Source organism: Rhinolophus hipposideros (assembly GCF_964194185.1).
Source record: "Rhinolophus hipposideros genome assembly, chromosome: 6".
Classification (NCBI taxonomy): domain Eukaryota; kingdom Metazoa; phylum Chordata; class Mammalia; order Chiroptera; family Rhinolophidae; genus Rhinolophus; species Rhinolophus hipposideros.
Genome location: NC_138052.1, coordinates 21,971,645 through 21,989,396, shown reverse-complemented (window position 1 = coordinate 21,989,396; position 17,752 = coordinate 21,971,645). Strand labels below are relative to the sequence as shown.

Sequence of the window (17,752 nt, the reverse complement as noted above, 5' to 3'; positions counted from 1 at the left end):
CTGTACCTTCACACAATTTCAAGTTAGATAATATTCCCCTGACTATGAAGAGATTTCTCCTTGTCAAAAATAAATCTTCTCTTCAAAGGAAGAGACATAGGAGCTTTTTAAAAATAATTCAGCCAGAATCTAAATGATGCAAGACACATGCCAGCTGGGGGACAACCTGGTCACTCTGCCCTAGTTACAAAACAGCTGTGGATGAGATGAAAGCATAGTGCTATTTCTCTGAGTGACTAGAACAGAGGAATTTTCAAGTGCCTTAGCAAGTTGTGTTTGTTTGTTTGTTTTCAAACGTCTATCATTTTACTTTTTTTCACTGCTAAGTTTAAAAAAAGGGGGAAAAAAACACAAAACAAAACACCTAGAAAGTAATGTAGAAAAGCATAAATCTATGTTTAAGTCCTAGCTCCATGTGGCCCCTTTTCTGGTTGTCTAATGCAATTTGATTTCTCCTACATTTTCTGAGTATTTTATGTTCATCTTATATTCATTTGTGTTCCTGTATATATGTTCTGTTTCTCTGTAAGTCATTCAGTGGTTTTTATGGCTGAAGAGGAATGATTTTTGTGCAGGGTTTTTGTTTTCCTGTAACTGTTCCAATAACTGTCTAATCTCTTTATCTTCCAACACCATTTATTCTATAGTTTGAGTCTTTATTTTTCACCCATCATGGTTCCAGCGAAGACATGGACAGTTGTTGGGGCATTATCAACAACTGGAAAATCCACTACTATTATAAGAAAAATCTTTATCTAAGAGTTTTAAAGCCACATTTTGACAATGGAAAATATGAGGTTAATCAGCTTTTGATGTATATAAAATTTACCTTTTTTTCTCAACCTATTAACAGCCATTTATCTGCCACCAAAGTAATAGCATTTATCAATCAGTTTTAAAGCATAAAACTGTATATAACTACTCAACGTAAAAGTGTATATAACTTTCTTCCTCGAGAAGCCATAGCTCTAGCATTTTTAAGTGTGTGGAGCCCTTTCAAAAAAAATAAGTATATAAATTGTGAAACTTCATTTACTCATTCTCTCGGAAATGCAGATAAATTTTATTTGAAGACATTTTATTCACTAAAGAATGCTTTTCAAAGAGAAAAAAAGTAGAATTGTCCGCAATGTAGAATGTAGACTCCATGGCAATAGAGAAAGCATATCATTTTCACACTTCAAGACTTGTCTTACACTCATGCATTTTTCTGACCATTCTAGGTATGCTTCACGTCTACAAAGGTGAGAGAGGAGATGGTTGGGTATTTTCTGATGCCACCAACTGAAGGACATTTTCTGAATATCTAGTTCATTGAGATATATAACTCAATTTCTTTTTTTATTCTATTTCGTGTTATTTCTTTACATTTGTACAACCTCTCAACCTCATTCTCCCCCCATTACAAATGGCAGTCATTAATTTTCATTGTGTTCTTCTTCACCTCTCCCACAGAGCTAGTTCTCTACTCAATTTTCTACTCAGTCCTTGACACTTCAGGCAGTTAGAGAGACTCATTCCTTATATAACAGTTAACTGTTATGTTCAAAACACCTTAAAGGATTGTTCATCTTCCATTGTGATATTAGTCCCACAGAGCAAATAAAAAAAATATCTAAAGATGACCCATCTGACTTTCTATTGTGTGCTGTTAGCATTAGACTTCTAAATCATCTTGCTAGACTACAAGTGACAGTCCTTGACCACGAATAAAAATACCAAAATGAAATAAAATAGGACTTAGTAAGTACTTATATGCTAAATCCAGTATGTGTATCTAAATCTAATAAAATAATTAATGTTCCTAAATCTTGTTTTAGATGGCATGGCAACTTTAAACTTATTAAAATGCGTATTTATAGTAAGTCTAAGTTCAGGTTTTATGTAGATTTGGCAGTGGTTGATACATGATGATTAAACACTGGGAAATATGATTTTCTCTATTTTATATTCTAATGGCCAATACAATCTGCATTACCACATGAGGAGAGCAAAGATAATTGATAAGGCAAAATGGACATGAAAATAGAAGTATGGAGAATAATGCAAGCCCTGTAAAGCATAAAATACTTGTGTGCATGTATAATTATTCATAAAATGAACTCTGCTTACTTTATCCAATGTGAACCTGAGTTACCATCTAATTGAGTCTTCATTGGAACATTGGGAAACTGAGACCCAAAGAGGTCATGTTGCTGCCTAAAGTCACAGATTAAGTAGTGGACAAACTTTGACCAAAACCCTGACTTCCTGATTCTTATCTAGTAAAGATTCCATGCAAATTAAACCATTTTAGTCAAATAATATTCTTTTTATTACTTTTTTTTTTAGGGAGACCCACCTGCAGCTGTGCACTGGGATTCACTGGACCTAACTGTGGTAAGACAGTCTGTGAGAATTTTTGTCAAAATGGAGGGACATGCAGTGTGACTGCTGGGAACCAGCCTTACTGCTACTGCCAGCCCGAACACACTGGAGACAGATGTCAGTACTGTAAGTGAAAGCAGCACCCACCAGTCCGTCTGGCAGCGTGCTTTGATGTTTACCTTATGAAATTGTCTTATTATCTCTATCTGCATGCCCTCAATTATTTCAGTTTCATCCATCCCTTGTTCCTCAGTTTCACTTCCTATATCACTCCCAACTCCGCTAATTTTTTACATTGTTCCTAATCCTTCTTTTATTGTAAAGATTCTGTTTCTTTCTTCTCAAACTTAGATTCTACATTCTATCATTATACTCATTCCCTTATATACACCCTTGACTCCCTTGCTCCCTCTTCCCTTCCATTTTTCTTACCTAGAAAAACGCCAACATGGCTAAGTTCAATCCTCCATCTGTCCTGAACTGGTATCTCATTGCTAAATGCAACTGAAGAAAAACATAATTATTTAGACTGGTCTCACTTCAGTTTTTATCACTAATCTCAAATGGGCTCTTACTATGTCATCTACTGTATTTCACTAATCCATTGACTCTCCTAGATGTCTATGCTCTTCTTGCTCCTCAAACCTCCAGAACCTGCTCCCCAAATTTATTCTCAGCTGAAGAACTTGTTTCTTATTTTATTCATAAAAATAGAAACCTTCTAAAGAAAACTGCCACAAGCTCCTGGTCCACACCCCTGAAATTGCTTTATTCTACACTTATAGACTCTGTCTTCCCTCTTAAAACTAGGAACTCCATACTACGTCTCATGCTACACTGTTCACTCATACATCCGTTCCCTCTTCGCTACTAAAGTACACTCAGTACATCTACTCAGTACAGCTACTCAAGTACATCTCAGAACTGTCCCCTCTTTTTCCTGCTTTATCAATATTTTCCTCTTTATCTAGTACTTTCTTAGAAAACCTTACCTTGTGCCTACATCTCTTCCTAGCTACAACTTTAGTTCACCGCTCATTTTTTAACAGTAGTATTGCTCTAGAAAGTTGATATACTATCCAATTCTTCTCTTTCTGTTATTCTTCTGACCCCCACCTTTGTCAGGATTTTATCTTTACCCTTCTGCAGGAACATTTTTTATCAAAGTCAAGTTAATTAATTAATTTTAATGGCATCTATGTTTTTATATCCATAAATGGTCATTTCTTAATTCTTAGTTTACCTCTATAGTCAGCAGTTAATCACTCTATCCTTAAAACACCTTCTACACTTGTCTTTAATCTTTACTTTCATTCCCAATTTACTAGGTGCTTCTTCTCAGGGTCTTTTCCTGATTCCTCCTTATTTCCCTGACCTGTAAAACATTGGAGTGACTTGTGACTCTGTCCTCGTATCTTTTTTCTTCTCTAAAACACTCTTTGAGACTATCAGTTCTGTATAACTCTGCACTTGAGAATGGCTTTAACAGCTTGTATAAAATGCAGTTTCCCAAACATCACCTCTGATGACTTTCATTTTCTTAGCATGTAATGAAGCAGCTATATTATTTAAAGTTTCCCAGATGTTTTACATGTGTGACCAAGAATCAGCCCCATTGTCTGGACGAGTTCAACTAATTGTGTGGCTTTTAATGCATTCTAAATATGAATAGTTCCAAATTTATATTTCCAACTGAACCTACCTCCTAAATACCAGGTTTTTATCCTTATACATCTATATGACAGCTTGACTTGGCTCAAAATTAGCCTAATTGTCTCACCACAAAACTGCTCTACCATAGTTTATCTTATATCTGTAAAGCACAATGTTCAGGACCAAAAATCATGGAGTTTTTCTTGACTTTTTTTGTCTTTTACACCCCACTTTCATTCTCACTTTTACCGTTAAAATACACACAGAATCTGAACACTTCCCTCACCTGCATTACCATTATCCTCATTGAAGCTACCAGCATCTCTTACGTGGATTATTACTAACTGAATCTATGCTTTCTCTCTGCAGCCTCTGTATCTATACTCAAAAGAGCAGCCACAAAGACAGTTGCATGTTTTATCCATAATAAAAAATGTTTTGTTTTGTTTTGTTTTATCTCAATCACATTTACTGACATCTTTCTACATTCAGGAACTCTTGTAATTACTTTTACTTCCTTTTTTTTAATAATTCTATTAATCTATTTAATTCAACTAATGAACACAGTATTGTTTTTTATTCTCATTGTATAGAGGAGCCTACTGAGGAGGCATAAAGAGCCTCCTGAAGGTCACACAGTTAGTGACTGGGCGAGCCAGGATTCAAACCCAGGCAATCCAGCTCCAGGGCCCACATTCTTAAAATTACTTAATATTCTGGTCCCCAGATTGTTTGATATCGTTGAGGACCTCACTGAGGGTTGCTTAGGTCTTGTCATTGTAGAAAGTTTATGGAACAGAATATAAGCAAGCTATGTGCACTGAGTTATTTGAGAATGAAGAGTAATGTTAAATATTATGGCTCTGATGCTATAGCAGGGAGCCACTTCTGCTGCAGCAAATAGATGCTTTCAGTTTCAATATGGTGTTTCCTTTTCTAGGTGTACATTCTCCTCATATTAGATCATCCTCTTGTTGGTATATATATATATATATATATATATATATATATATATATATATATATATGTATATGTATATGTATATGTAGATAGATAGATAATTTATATATATGCCACTACCCTAAGGCAGTGCCCTTTTACACATTGCATGCCCAACTTGCCTCTTAAGTGATATGCATCGCAGGCCATCAGAGTTTACTTGGCAAATACAATCTAGTTATATTCATGTAACCCCACTCACGTCCTCATCACTTTCTCATCCCCTTCTCTCAACATAGCATAATATTCCATCACAACTGTCATTTACTAACTCACGTTTTTGTTTTTTTTTTTGGTTGTTTGTTTTTTCCTTTCTTCTCCACCATACTCACAAATGTGTATGATTTCCAAGCAAATCAGGGTCAATACCAACTACTGTCCTGTAGAATGCAGACCATCATTACTAGCCAAACTGTTTTTGCAGCCTCTTCTTTAGTCCAGTAAAACCACATGATCATGCTTCTTCTTATGTCATCTTCCCCGGCACTGTGACTTTCTCATGCTATTCTCTTCCTCTGAAATGCACTTTTTTTTCCTCCTCACCTTCATCTCTCCATGCCAAATCCTATCTACCTATCTGCCCTGCCTAAATACCATTTCCTTTTAGAAGATGTACACATTCACCCTCAGTTTGAATTACTCTCTTTCTCCTCTGAATTTTCAAGTCACTGCTTCTTCACCTCTTTCTGGCTCTATTCTTTTTTACCCAGTAGTGTTATTTGCATGCATTCTTCCTACGTGTCTAGTGACCTTTTTGAGACTGTATCCAACAATGGCATTTGTCAAATAAACAGATGGAAAAGTAAGTAATCATAAATAAATGAATGAGAACTGTTTGAAGACAAGTTAATAAAATAACAAGCAATTTGATTTATGAAAGCTACATTTAGTCACAGTACAACTGTATTTTTGTGTGGAGCTATTTTTCAATTTCCAATGAGTCCTGCATCATAGAACATTGGTCTATTTTTCTTAAAAAAACATTTTTTTTTAAGTGGAACCATTGCCATTCTTAATTGTTTTGAAATACGTTTTAAAAATACTATGTGGCCATCATTATAGCAATCTGAATTCTTACAAAGAATAAATTTAGCAGCTTATATTTTAATTGGCAACTTAATAGCATCACAGTCTGAGGTAGCTGAATGCACCATAAAAGCTTGCATGGTAATTTTATTATCACTATTAGCAGTCATAGCACTGCTCACCTTTTACTGCAAAGCACTTATTAAAATTAACCAATTAATCCTTAGACAGAGGTTAAATAACTTGCCCAAGGTCCCGAAGTAGTAATATTATTGTCAGAGTCGGACCCCAGGAGTTGTTGATCAAGACGTCGGCAAACGTTCCTGCATCAGGGCGAGGCTGTTCTTTGGCAGCAAAATAAGACTGTGGACAATGTCATTAAAATGATAAATCCAGCAGCTGACAAAAGCATAATAAATTTAGGATCTATTAGATGTGAGTTGGCAAGGTTCAGTGGACCGGGTGTTCTGTCAAAATTGTATCTTACATATACAAAATCTTTTCTCTATAAATGAAGGAATGACAGAATGGTTCATTACAGTGCCTAATTAAAGGTCCATTAGTGGGAGGTAAAACATCAGTTCTTAGTTGTGCTGAGTAAAAACATTTCACAACCCTAATGGCAATATAAAATCCTGAGGTCTAAAATGCAAATTAATTTTAACAGCAGCTCCCGTGGAGGAGAGACAGAGATAAATAATGGCAAAAGTAAAATTAAGTATTCTTCAAGTCGTTCAAGAACAAATATAGCTCCATTTCATGTTATTTTGGAGTAAGGATTCCTAGTATAAATCAGAATATATAAATAAATCAGATAAATAAGCATGGCATTTTGTATTTAAATCTGGATGTTAATTGTGATGTCAACAGTATCTGAGGTTATTTGTAATTAAATAGTAATGACATTGGAACAAAAGGGCCAATGAGGATGAACTCAATCTGGTTACAAAAGCTAGTTATTCAAATCAAAATGCAATCTGTTTGTCATCTCATTGATATTTTTAAAGTTCTCTAGTGATCTTCTTATACTTTCTGTTAAAACTCAGTTTTTTAGAAGTATACCTGTATGTCTTACTCCCACTAGTTCCAGGAAGTACAGACATTAAATGGTATCTCAAGTTTATAAAATTAAGAGTTTATGGCAGTAATCCAAGCATATCATCTTTTGCAACTGGTATTAGAACCATAATCTATCAAGTGACTTACAAAAGTTATGAACTATAGATGTGAGCCTACCATATATATTGTTTGAAGTATGATCAAACAATATGGTGATAGTTTAAATTTAAAAAATTATAATGGTAAAAGCCACATTACTATTAATCCCCTTCAAAATACACCCCTCTCTTCAAACACACTTATTCCATCGCGCTTGCCACTTTCTGAGTGAAGCAGTTCTGGAAGTCCTCTTTCGTGAGTGACTTTAGTTGCACTGTCATGGCTGCCTCAATGTCCCGAGTCATTTTGACTTTGGGGAAGAGCCAGAAGTTTCATGGTGCCAGATCCAGTGAATAAGGTGGATGAGGATAGGATACACCCTAATATTTTTATTTGACAGAAATTGCCATACCAGAAACAATGTGTTACACAGAGTATTGGCATGATGGAGGATGATTTACACTTTAAAACACAGCTTTTCTCAACTGTAGCTCACACCTGACTGACTGCACCCATCAAGTTGAAACTTGTCACACACTGTTACTAAGGTTTGATGCGCCACTTCCCATATGGAAGATTCCTGCCTTTCCATTGGATGACATTCAGCAGCAACATTCACCATATTTTATGATCACAAAGGAAAGGCTCTGTGTCACACATCGCTTCTGGTACAGCAATTTCTATCAAATAAAAACATTACGGTGTGTCCTTATCCACCTTATTCACCGGATGTGGCACCATGTGACTTCTGGCTCTTCCCCAAAGTTAAAATAACCATGAAAGGCAAACATTTTTAATCAATTCAGGACATCGAGGCAGCCACAACAGCACAACTAAAGACACTCACAAAAGAGGACTTCTAGAACTGCTTCAGAAAATGGTAAGAATGATGGGATAAGTGTGTTCATAGTGAGGCAGAATATTTTGAGGGGAGTTAATGACAATGTGTCTTTTACTGCAATATATATATATATATATATATATATATATATATTTATATTTTTATATTGCTATATATATATATATTTTTTTTTTTGTAAATTGTACCATTCACCATATGTTTTGATCACACCTTGTTTATGATGACATGATGGATTATTCTCATCACTTGCCTTCCAGAGCAATTTGATTCCATTAGTCAGCCGGGCAGTGAACATGTTTTGGGGTTTGCAATGAGCCTGTCACTGTGTTAGGCACTGAGGAAACAGTAGTGTCAATATATGTCCTGACTTCAAAGGACTTACAGTCTAATATATGACTCTGAAAAGAAAACAGGTTATTACGGGACAGTTTAATAAAACACAGCGGCTACCAGAACCCAGGAAAGGACATAGAATTCAGCCTATTAGAAATATTTCTTGAAGGAACTAAAATCCAAGCTGAGACCAGAAGAAAGAAGAAGCTAACCAGGTGAAGAGAGCAAACAGTGAGTGGAATAGCATTTGCAGAATCCTAGAAGGGAAAGCCTTTTGAAATTTATCTTTTCTGTTTCCACTAGATTTTCCCCAGTGGGAGGACTTGTAAGGGAAATAACAACTACTGAAGATGTATAGAATATTATTCACAGAGATATGTGCCATTATACATCATTTTATCTGATATGTGAATAAATGATGCTTTAACGAATGCTCATACAACCGTGCAGTGTTAGTTTTATTAGTCCAATTTTACAAGTGCCAAAAATGAGATTAAGCCATTCTCCCTAATCTGCCGGGTTACAGTCATAATTTGTAGACTTGTGGGTCTTTACTCAACAGTGGGCTTCTCCTGGAGTAGTATCCTGTCATCTTTTTAGACTCACTAGGAGAATGGTCAAAGCTCAGGTTGCACACTGGCTCAACCTGGTAATTGTGAGTTTCTACTCCATTGAGAAGAGATATTAAGAGGAATTTTAAAATGGAGCTGATGACGCCTGTTAGGCCCAAGCAGAAGAGGTCACAGGAATTTAATAATGAATGGAACATAGAACTGAATCTTTTCAGTGTTCCTGGTGGTATGAAGGTCACTTAGAACTAAACCTAAAACCCCTAAAAAGGATTGTGACTAAGAAAATGAAATTATTTCTCAGGACGAGCTATTTCTTAACTAGTTAAGTATTCAAGATTCTTTGAGCATTCACCCCTAGACTGGCAAAGCATTAGGAGCCCCGGCTACTGTGCCCTCTCCCCACCCCCCTGTTTTTTTCTCTTATCGAGAAGATGAGCATTGCCTTCATTCAGGTCTTATCATTTCTTGCCTGCATTACTACAACACAATTCCTCAGGTACTCTTCCTTCTAACCTTGAACACTTGTTCATCATCTCCAAAATGTGCTTCTCTTTAATTGTTCAAACTTCTTTTTCTTTACACCTGGTCCTTCATGTCTGCTAAGCCTCTCTAATTCCCCCATTTTGTCTTCTTGAGTTCCATTTGTCCTAGAAAGTTTGTCAATCATGTTTTTGACTCTACCCTTCTAGAATATGAAACAGGCCATGGTTTTTGGCATACCTCATCAATCTTGGGCGTTAACTCAGGGCCTGGACTTAGTAGATAGCATTAAGTATGTGAATGAATGTAAACAAAATACAAGCACCCTCCTTTCATCTGGCAAGTCCCAGGTTTTTTTGTTATTGTTGTTGTTGTTGTTGTTGTTTTTACTTTTTTTCTTTTTTTTTCTCTGCTCTGACAAGATCCAACTGAAAAGGCAGGGCCAGAATTCTGGACCACTTTTAATTACCAGCTCATTAAATCCATACTCCATGAGAAATGTTCTTTTGTGTTCAATTTGAAAAAAAAATGTAAAAATAGAATTAGGTTTCAATTAATAAGTATGAAGAAAAATGAATACATTCATGTGACCATAACAAAGAATGGTGAGCTAAGGGTTAAAAAATGTAATAATTTTATTATTTTACTCTATAGTTTAGAGGACATTTTCAGAATTATAAAAATATTGTTGAACACAGTTTTAATATAGTAGTAAAATAGAATTATTAAAAATAGGTTTTTACTATAACATTATACCTTCATTTAAAGGAAATATAAAAATCAAATAAGAGGGAAGAGATTTAGGGAAAATCTGCTTATATAAAAAAGTTTATTGGAAACTGAGGTAAATCTTTCCAAGCAGATAGTTTTCATATGTGAGTCAAAGTACATATTTTTATTATTAAAATTATTTTATTCAATTGGCATACATTGAATATTTATGGATATCATTTATTATTCTAGGCTTTGGGAATACATCAATATCAAAGCTCTTAGAATACAGTTGCCCTACATAATTTTTGGTGAATAAAAAAACAAAAGGCATATCATTTTCAGATTAAAGCCAGACAAAGCTGCAACTTAGAGTTATATAGTAAGGAAGGACCAGAGAAAGATCAGAAATAGACTTTATTCCGTACTCTTTAGAAGCATACTGTTGTTTTTCTACATGATTAATTTTCAAATTCCAACGATATGTTTATAAAGTTAACTATAGATGAACTTTTATCTCTATGTCATGTACCTAACACTTGGCATTTTAGTAATGATGTTTAATAAATTCAATGAGCATTACTGAGAAGAAAAAAAAGCTTTAAGAATGCTTTAGTACTCTTGCTGGCATCATAGCAGCAACTTTTTTTTCATTTTGGGACAACCCTAATCTCACAGTATTCTTGAAAGTGTGCCACACCCATTAATCATGCCAAGTGTAAATGGCTTAATTTTCTCCTTTTTTGCCACATTAGTACTACCAATAGGTATTTACTCTTCTTTTTCCAACTAATCAAAAGTGAATATACAAAATAATATGAAAGACAATGAAAGACAGATTTTAAACAATTTAATTGAAAGTAGACAATAATCTATCACACAATTCATGGTTAGTACCTGTGTAAAAAGGGATTTGTATCAGAATAAACTGAACATGCCCAATTGAGACCCCTTATCAAAACTAAATGAATAAATAATGAAATGAATAAATAGCAAGGCTTTGTGTGAATAAAAGCTATTCATGACACTGATTCCACTCTTCTTAGTGTTAAGTTACCTGAATAGATTCATAAATAAGAATCTGCAAACAGAATTGGGTATTCAAAAACAACATAGTACATAAATTATGCACTTACAGACACACATATTGAACAAAAAATATTTACTCGAGGCTTATCTCAAGCCAAGCAAATTGTTTATTGTTAATTGCATCTGCAATATTATTTTTTTTAATTCTAATGTAAATTCAACAGTAACTTTAAAACACAGTGCTTTATTCAAATTTGGGGTGTCAACTGACATGTTTTGAAAAAATGTCATGAGTCAGGAATCTTTAAATGCTTTAAATGGAAGAAAATAAAATAATAAAATAATATCCCTATTGTATTGTTAACATGATTAAATATTTCATCGCTATAAACTGGTATTATTCTGTTTTATGAAAAAGATACAACCTCTTTTGGTAGTAATATACAGCTAGAAAAACTTTGTCTATATATGGATTATTGATAAAAAGACCTAGAGAGTCAGTATGCATCAACAGCTCTTGAGGTGAAAAACGATAACGACAAAAATCTTCAAAACTGAAATGTGTGGCTTTTGAGTCCCAGAGTCCAAAAGACCATAGAAAGGAGGGAATAATTCTAATTTACCCTATGGTTATGTAACCCACTAAATAAAGAAAAGCAGATCTTGGCTTAAATCAAACAGTGCATTCATAATTGTATGTATTTTCACAGTTTCATTCTCATGAATGCAAAAAATATAATTATAAGTTTGATTTAAATAAATGAATATACTTTAAAATTCATTGATTTCTATCAAAGTAACACTAATAAGAGCAAAGTGTAAATAAAAGGGAGATAGCCAATAATTTGTCATAACAAAGATGCTTAATTATATGAAAAAAACTATTAGGAGAAAAATCTATTTAATGGGAGTTTCCACCAAAGAATCAAATAGATCTTAAGTATAGCACATTAAAAAACAGAATATCACTCTTTTCAGAATACCACTAGGTGATTAATCTAAAGGTCAGGTAGCTAAATTTGAATTTTAGAGCTTCATTATCACTTGAAGAATCATGAGTAAATCTACCGTAGTAGTATGATCTACCTTACAATTTGATGAAATAGTTTGTACTTTATTCATTAGTTTTGAGAACTGAGAAAAATCTATATGACAGTGAGGGCAAGCTTTCCTTGAAAATTAATTGATATAAACAATCAATATAGTGGTAAAAACATCTAATTGATGTGTATATCGTCATGTAATGAATGGTACCTTATTTAATTGACCCCTCAATTATCATCTGAGACCAATAATTCAGGTCACTTCCTTGGTAGCTTCCAGACCATGAATAACTGAAATTAAGCTGGAATTTTTCAATTCTAGATTTCAGTGCTCCTTAAATTGGAAAGTAATATAGACTTCTGGTCCTCTTAAGAATCACTTATCTAATAAAACAAATACATAAAATGTTATGCATATAATTTCAGTGGGTTTCTGAAACTTTATTGAATATATACTCTAGACTTACTCTCCTGGAATTGGTCAAGCTGGAATCCAAATTTGAGGAAGAAATATTGGGTTTTAGAGGTGATGTATTTGTGGCTAAGAAATAGTATTCTACAACTTTGGATTTTCAAATTATTTTCATCATCACAAGTAAAACTCAATTACATTATTTGTAAACAAAAATAATGATAATTATAATTATGTGCTTCTCAAGAGTTGGGAGTTTCAAGTGAGATGAACTTTAAGAGTCCTTTGTAAATTCTAAAATCAAATGCAATTTTTTTTTAGTTTTTGTTTTAATAGATATTTTGAGTACCTATTATTTATAATATGTATAATAATATTTTAGGTAATATATAATTTGAATAAAATTAATCTAGTAAGTTTATAGTATTCATAGATATGATCTGAGATGCTTTTAAAAATAATTTCTGAAGTGATCCATGAATTTAGAATGGAATTCTACATTGAGTCACATGAAAGTAAGTAGATCAGGGCACTGGTTTCTTGCATAGGTTTAATTCCACACACAGTTTAGGCTAACTACAAAATTAAACCTATTGGAAGCTGAAAAATTTAGTTTAACTTAATGTAATGCCCCATTGCTGGGAATTTAGCAGGTCACATTTTTCATTCACGTGACAGCCCAGAGTGTCTGGTAGCTGGTTCATTGATCCAACAACTGAGTGTGTGTTCATGCAGGCACCAGATATCCAAGAGCTCTTTTATTGGAACTTGATGGCATCCATCTTTGCTTCCCTTCTGATTTTAATCTTCCATCTACCACCTTTCTCTCCCCATCTGAACATACACATACACGGCCTGGCAAACTTCAGGTTGTTTCAGGAGTACGTAAAACTAGTCTAAACTGATCTCATATTTAAGTAAACTTATAACTGCCTTTGCAGTTTTAAAACTGAAAAAAAGAAAAAAAAATCAACAGTATAACTCTTGTTCTCTGCCTTCTGAAAGTATTCTGCTTTACAAAGAGCCATGGTCATTCATTAATTCAACAAATATTAATAAAGTATCTAATATGTGCCAGCCACTGAAGCTTGGAATTTAATCATGGATAAAACAAAACTGCTCTCTGTACCTTTTAGTACTTATAAATAACACACAAACATGTTGGATGTCAGGTGGTGAGAAATGAGATGATGAAAAATAAAGCAGGGTAAATTAGGAACCTAATTACTGTATGCATGGAGAGGAGGGTCAGGGCTTGCAGAAACAAAACACATTAGTTATCAAACGTTTCTTGCTACAGAATTTTTTTATACTCTGTGTGCATAAAAGAGTAATGACTTAATCTCGTCACTTTAAGGTTGAAACAATGTATGAGGATTTTTTCAAAGAAAATAATCTTTCTAAATGGCATTTATGATTAAATTATTTTGTTTATAATTACAGTAATATAACACATACTTCTAATCATGGTAAAGGTTAAATCCTGCTAACTAATAATACATTTAAAGTGATTCTCTGCCATATTTGGATTATTGTAAAAGTCTTAGTAAAGTGGGAAGCTGATTGTCATATAAAAATAATCTGTTTTATTCATACATATCTGGCTGAAAAGATACTTGTACATTTGACCAGAGGAAATCTTTTATAGTTTGCTACATTTTCCTCTGCTACGTAACCTTTTCAAGGTGACTTTCTCAATGTTTAGGTGAACTCCAATTAAATAGTAATCACTTCTGTATAATTTGCTATTTTTCTTCTTGCTATAGGGAGAGGTGTAGAAACCTCTCTCTATAGGTCAATATTGATGTCTAGATAGAGAGATACATATATATATTATGTATTCTGCAAGGTAATATATTGAAGGAAGACTAGAAGTAAGGTACATCTAAGTATATCAGAAAACATTGCTTTGATACTTGGATTTTAAGTGAGTAACTCAGAAGAAGTAAGTAAGAGTGGAAGAATAGAAGAGGGAAGAGACAGAGGGAGGGAAGACAGGAGAGAGGGAAGGTGAGAGAGAGTGTGTGTGTGAGAGAGAGAGACAGAGAGAGACAGAGACAGAGAGAGAGAGAGAGAGAGAGAGAGAGAGAGAGAGAGAGAGAGAGGAATTTATGCACAAGGAACTATGTGGGTTTGTCTAGGATGGCCTCAGATTCTCCCAGTAGGATGAGGTGGGACATCCGTTGCCCTCTGTAAGGCTATAACGTGATGACAATAACTTTTCTTCATGATAGTCCCATCAGAGATGCTCTTTTTAAAATTAAATTTAGTGGGATGATAATGGTTAGTGAAATTACGTAGGTTTTAAGTATGCATTTCTGTAATACATCATCTTTGTATCACATTATGTGTACACCACCCAGAGTCATGGAAGTAGAACTGATTCAGAGATGTTCTTTTCCATGATTACCTCTTTATCCAGAATTATTCACCTCCTATGACTTCTGAAACTCCCATTTTCTAAAATTGACTTACTCCTTTGTGATCTGAATTGTCCCTTAAAAAAAAATGTGCTCCATGTATTGATAAACTAAAATCTTGTATTGATCTTGACTTTTTCCCCAACCATGAGAGCCCTGAGGGTTCCATCAAAATATAGGCACTCTGAGGACATGCGCAACATACCATGACAGTTACTTTTAACATAGTAGGTATTTTTAAATGTTATTAGGCTGAAATTAATTGAATTTTAATATGCAGTCAATGGTCTCATAGAGAAATTAGGGCGTAAATATGGTAAACAACTTGTTTATGGTCAGAGGTATCACTTACATATAGATGCTTCATTTTCATTCTATTTGTAATCCATCTATGTTTAGTCACTTATATGATTTTCAAATAGACTCATCTGATAAACCATATTTCGCAAGTCAGGTTACCTACAAGTCTCAAATGATTATCTCTTTCTGGTTAGTTGCTAAAACCTTTTATAGCCAATTGCTTTAAAAATAGAGGAACACTCAACTCAGAACATTATTTATAAACAAATGTTATATAGGTTTCTAAAATCTTTGTGAAAAACATTGCCATGATAGTTTTATGAGTTAGTTTGACTATTCCTAAAAGTATCATATTGTTAGTAGGCATTTTGAAATAGCAGTTAAACATTTAAATGCTGATATTCTTTAAATCTCACTTCACATGCCTCACTGAAATCAAAGTTTTGACAACTTAGCTTTCTGAGTTTTACATTTTCCTTCTACCTGGTTGCTCAGAGATGGCACTGTTTCCTCAGAATCAATTTTATTCTTTAATTTTTTTCACTTTTTTCTATAGAAATAGTTGGGATATATTTCTATTTTTAGTAATAAATTAGAAAATGCTAATTTTCTTAGACATGCTTTCCTGATGAAAATTTATCAGCTCTAATCAGAGTTTTGTACACATTTTCCCCTAGTGAATATTTAATTGGCATACTGGATTAAATATTTGCCTACTTTATGAAACTCAGTTCTGAAATTGGGTGATATATTTAGAACTATGCAGTAAGTTTAATTATTAAAAGATCTTAAGTTCCGTATAACATTTGAGGATGTAAAAAAGAATAAATTATAATATTTCTTAAATCTGTTTTTCTTTCTCCTCATATAATCCTTCAAGCACAACAATCATAAATTTCTAAGCAAATTTATATGAGTTACTTTATCTCTTTTGCCTCCTAAGACATGCTAGATAAAAAAATGACTGGAGAGACGGAATGGCCACAATCACTCTTATTAACAAATTTAAGAATCTTAGAACTTTTCTGGAAAACATTTCAAATAGATGTCATTAAGTGGTAACACTTTAGGCATGTATTACTTTGTGATGCCTTGTTTGTTATTTTGAAGTCATTTATCTGGAGGGACCCAGAGTTGATCCTGCCTAATAATGAGTAGATCACATGAATGGTTAAGAATTCTCTTCAAGAAAGAGAACCCAGTGCTGTAAACAATTATCAGTAGCTAGAGAGGCAAATCCCCATCTTGATTTGGGATGAGAGGCTGAGAATGACATGTGAAATGTGAAATGAATGAGGGGTGGGAGTCAGCTAGAGTTCCTGAACTCTGATTTATTGCAGTTCTTAGTGGCATCAGGTCGGCTCTCCTGAGCCTGCCACAGGGCCCCGTAACATTCTGACTGGTAGTTAAACCCTCAGATATCTATGTCAATGGGGGCAAATTCAGTTTTAGATACACATAAAGGAAAGAGAATGCCAAAGATATTCAAAATTACTTTCTATTTTTTTTCCCCTAAGCAAATGTCTGAATTACTGAAAAAAGAAAAATAAGTTTATTCTCTACAGTTAGGCTTATTTGTGTTTGAATTTTAGTTCTCCCACTTATTCTTGTGTGATCTTTGGCAGGATGTATAACCTCTCTGTGCCTCAGTTCAGTCACCTACATAATGAGGATAATACCATGTAAGGCATGAGGCTATAAACACATGTGCCTGGCATGTAGGAGATAGCTAAAAATGACTGTTTATCATCAGCATAATCATTTCTATCATTTTCCTCAAATCAGACTCTTGTTGGCCATGACGCTATAATGGATGTTGTTGAGGATTGGTGGGTGAGAAAGGAGTCATAACATTTTCTTAGGTAAGTTTAGTAACACCGCCTCTGTTCAAAGATGACCAAAGCGTGTCTCGTAAAACTCAGTCAAGTAACTCACCTGAGATCACATCGTTAACCAGAGAAAAGACTGAATTTAACCTCCAAGACCTTCATATCCTCACCAATGTTTTTGTGTTTTCCTTATTATGTCACTGTGGTATAAGTATTCATCAAAAGTACACAAAATACTGTAGGCTGCCCTGGAAATTGTTCTACATTTCATACATACATAAAAGCAGCCATAAACCTCCCTGCAGGGAGAATATTAGCAGATTCCATGGAACCTGTTGCTCCTGGGACACAATTAAGAGGCAGTGAAGGAGGAGTGTGAATTGCACTGATATTGGAGTCAGTCACAGAATGTCTGGGGCTTTGTATGCATTGTGGAATTTACCTAGTCTTCTTTGGGAAAGTAATCCAGTCCTACTTTTCATTTATTGTTTTTCTGTGTGTGTGCAGTCCCAAATTATCAAATGCTTACTTAAAGTATGAATCTTAAAGCCAATCCAC

The 17,752-nt window shown here is 34.1% G+C and overlaps 1 protein-coding gene across 6 annotated transcripts in view; it reads left to right on the top strand.

The window, feature by feature from the left end:
• Window positions 1-17,752, top strand: part of LRP1B (LDL receptor related protein 1B) — a 1,877,633-nt gene that overhangs the window by 1,802,982 nt on the left and 56,899 nt on the right. For all 6 annotated transcript variants that reach the window (XM_081051911.1, XM_081051912.1, XM_081051910.1 and 3 more), the window contains one exon: window positions 2,332-2,493. In XM_081051911.1, coding sequence (XP_080908037.1) covers window positions 2,332-2,493 — 162 coding nt within the window. The remainder of the gene's footprint in view (window positions 1-2,331; window positions 2,494-17,752) is intronic.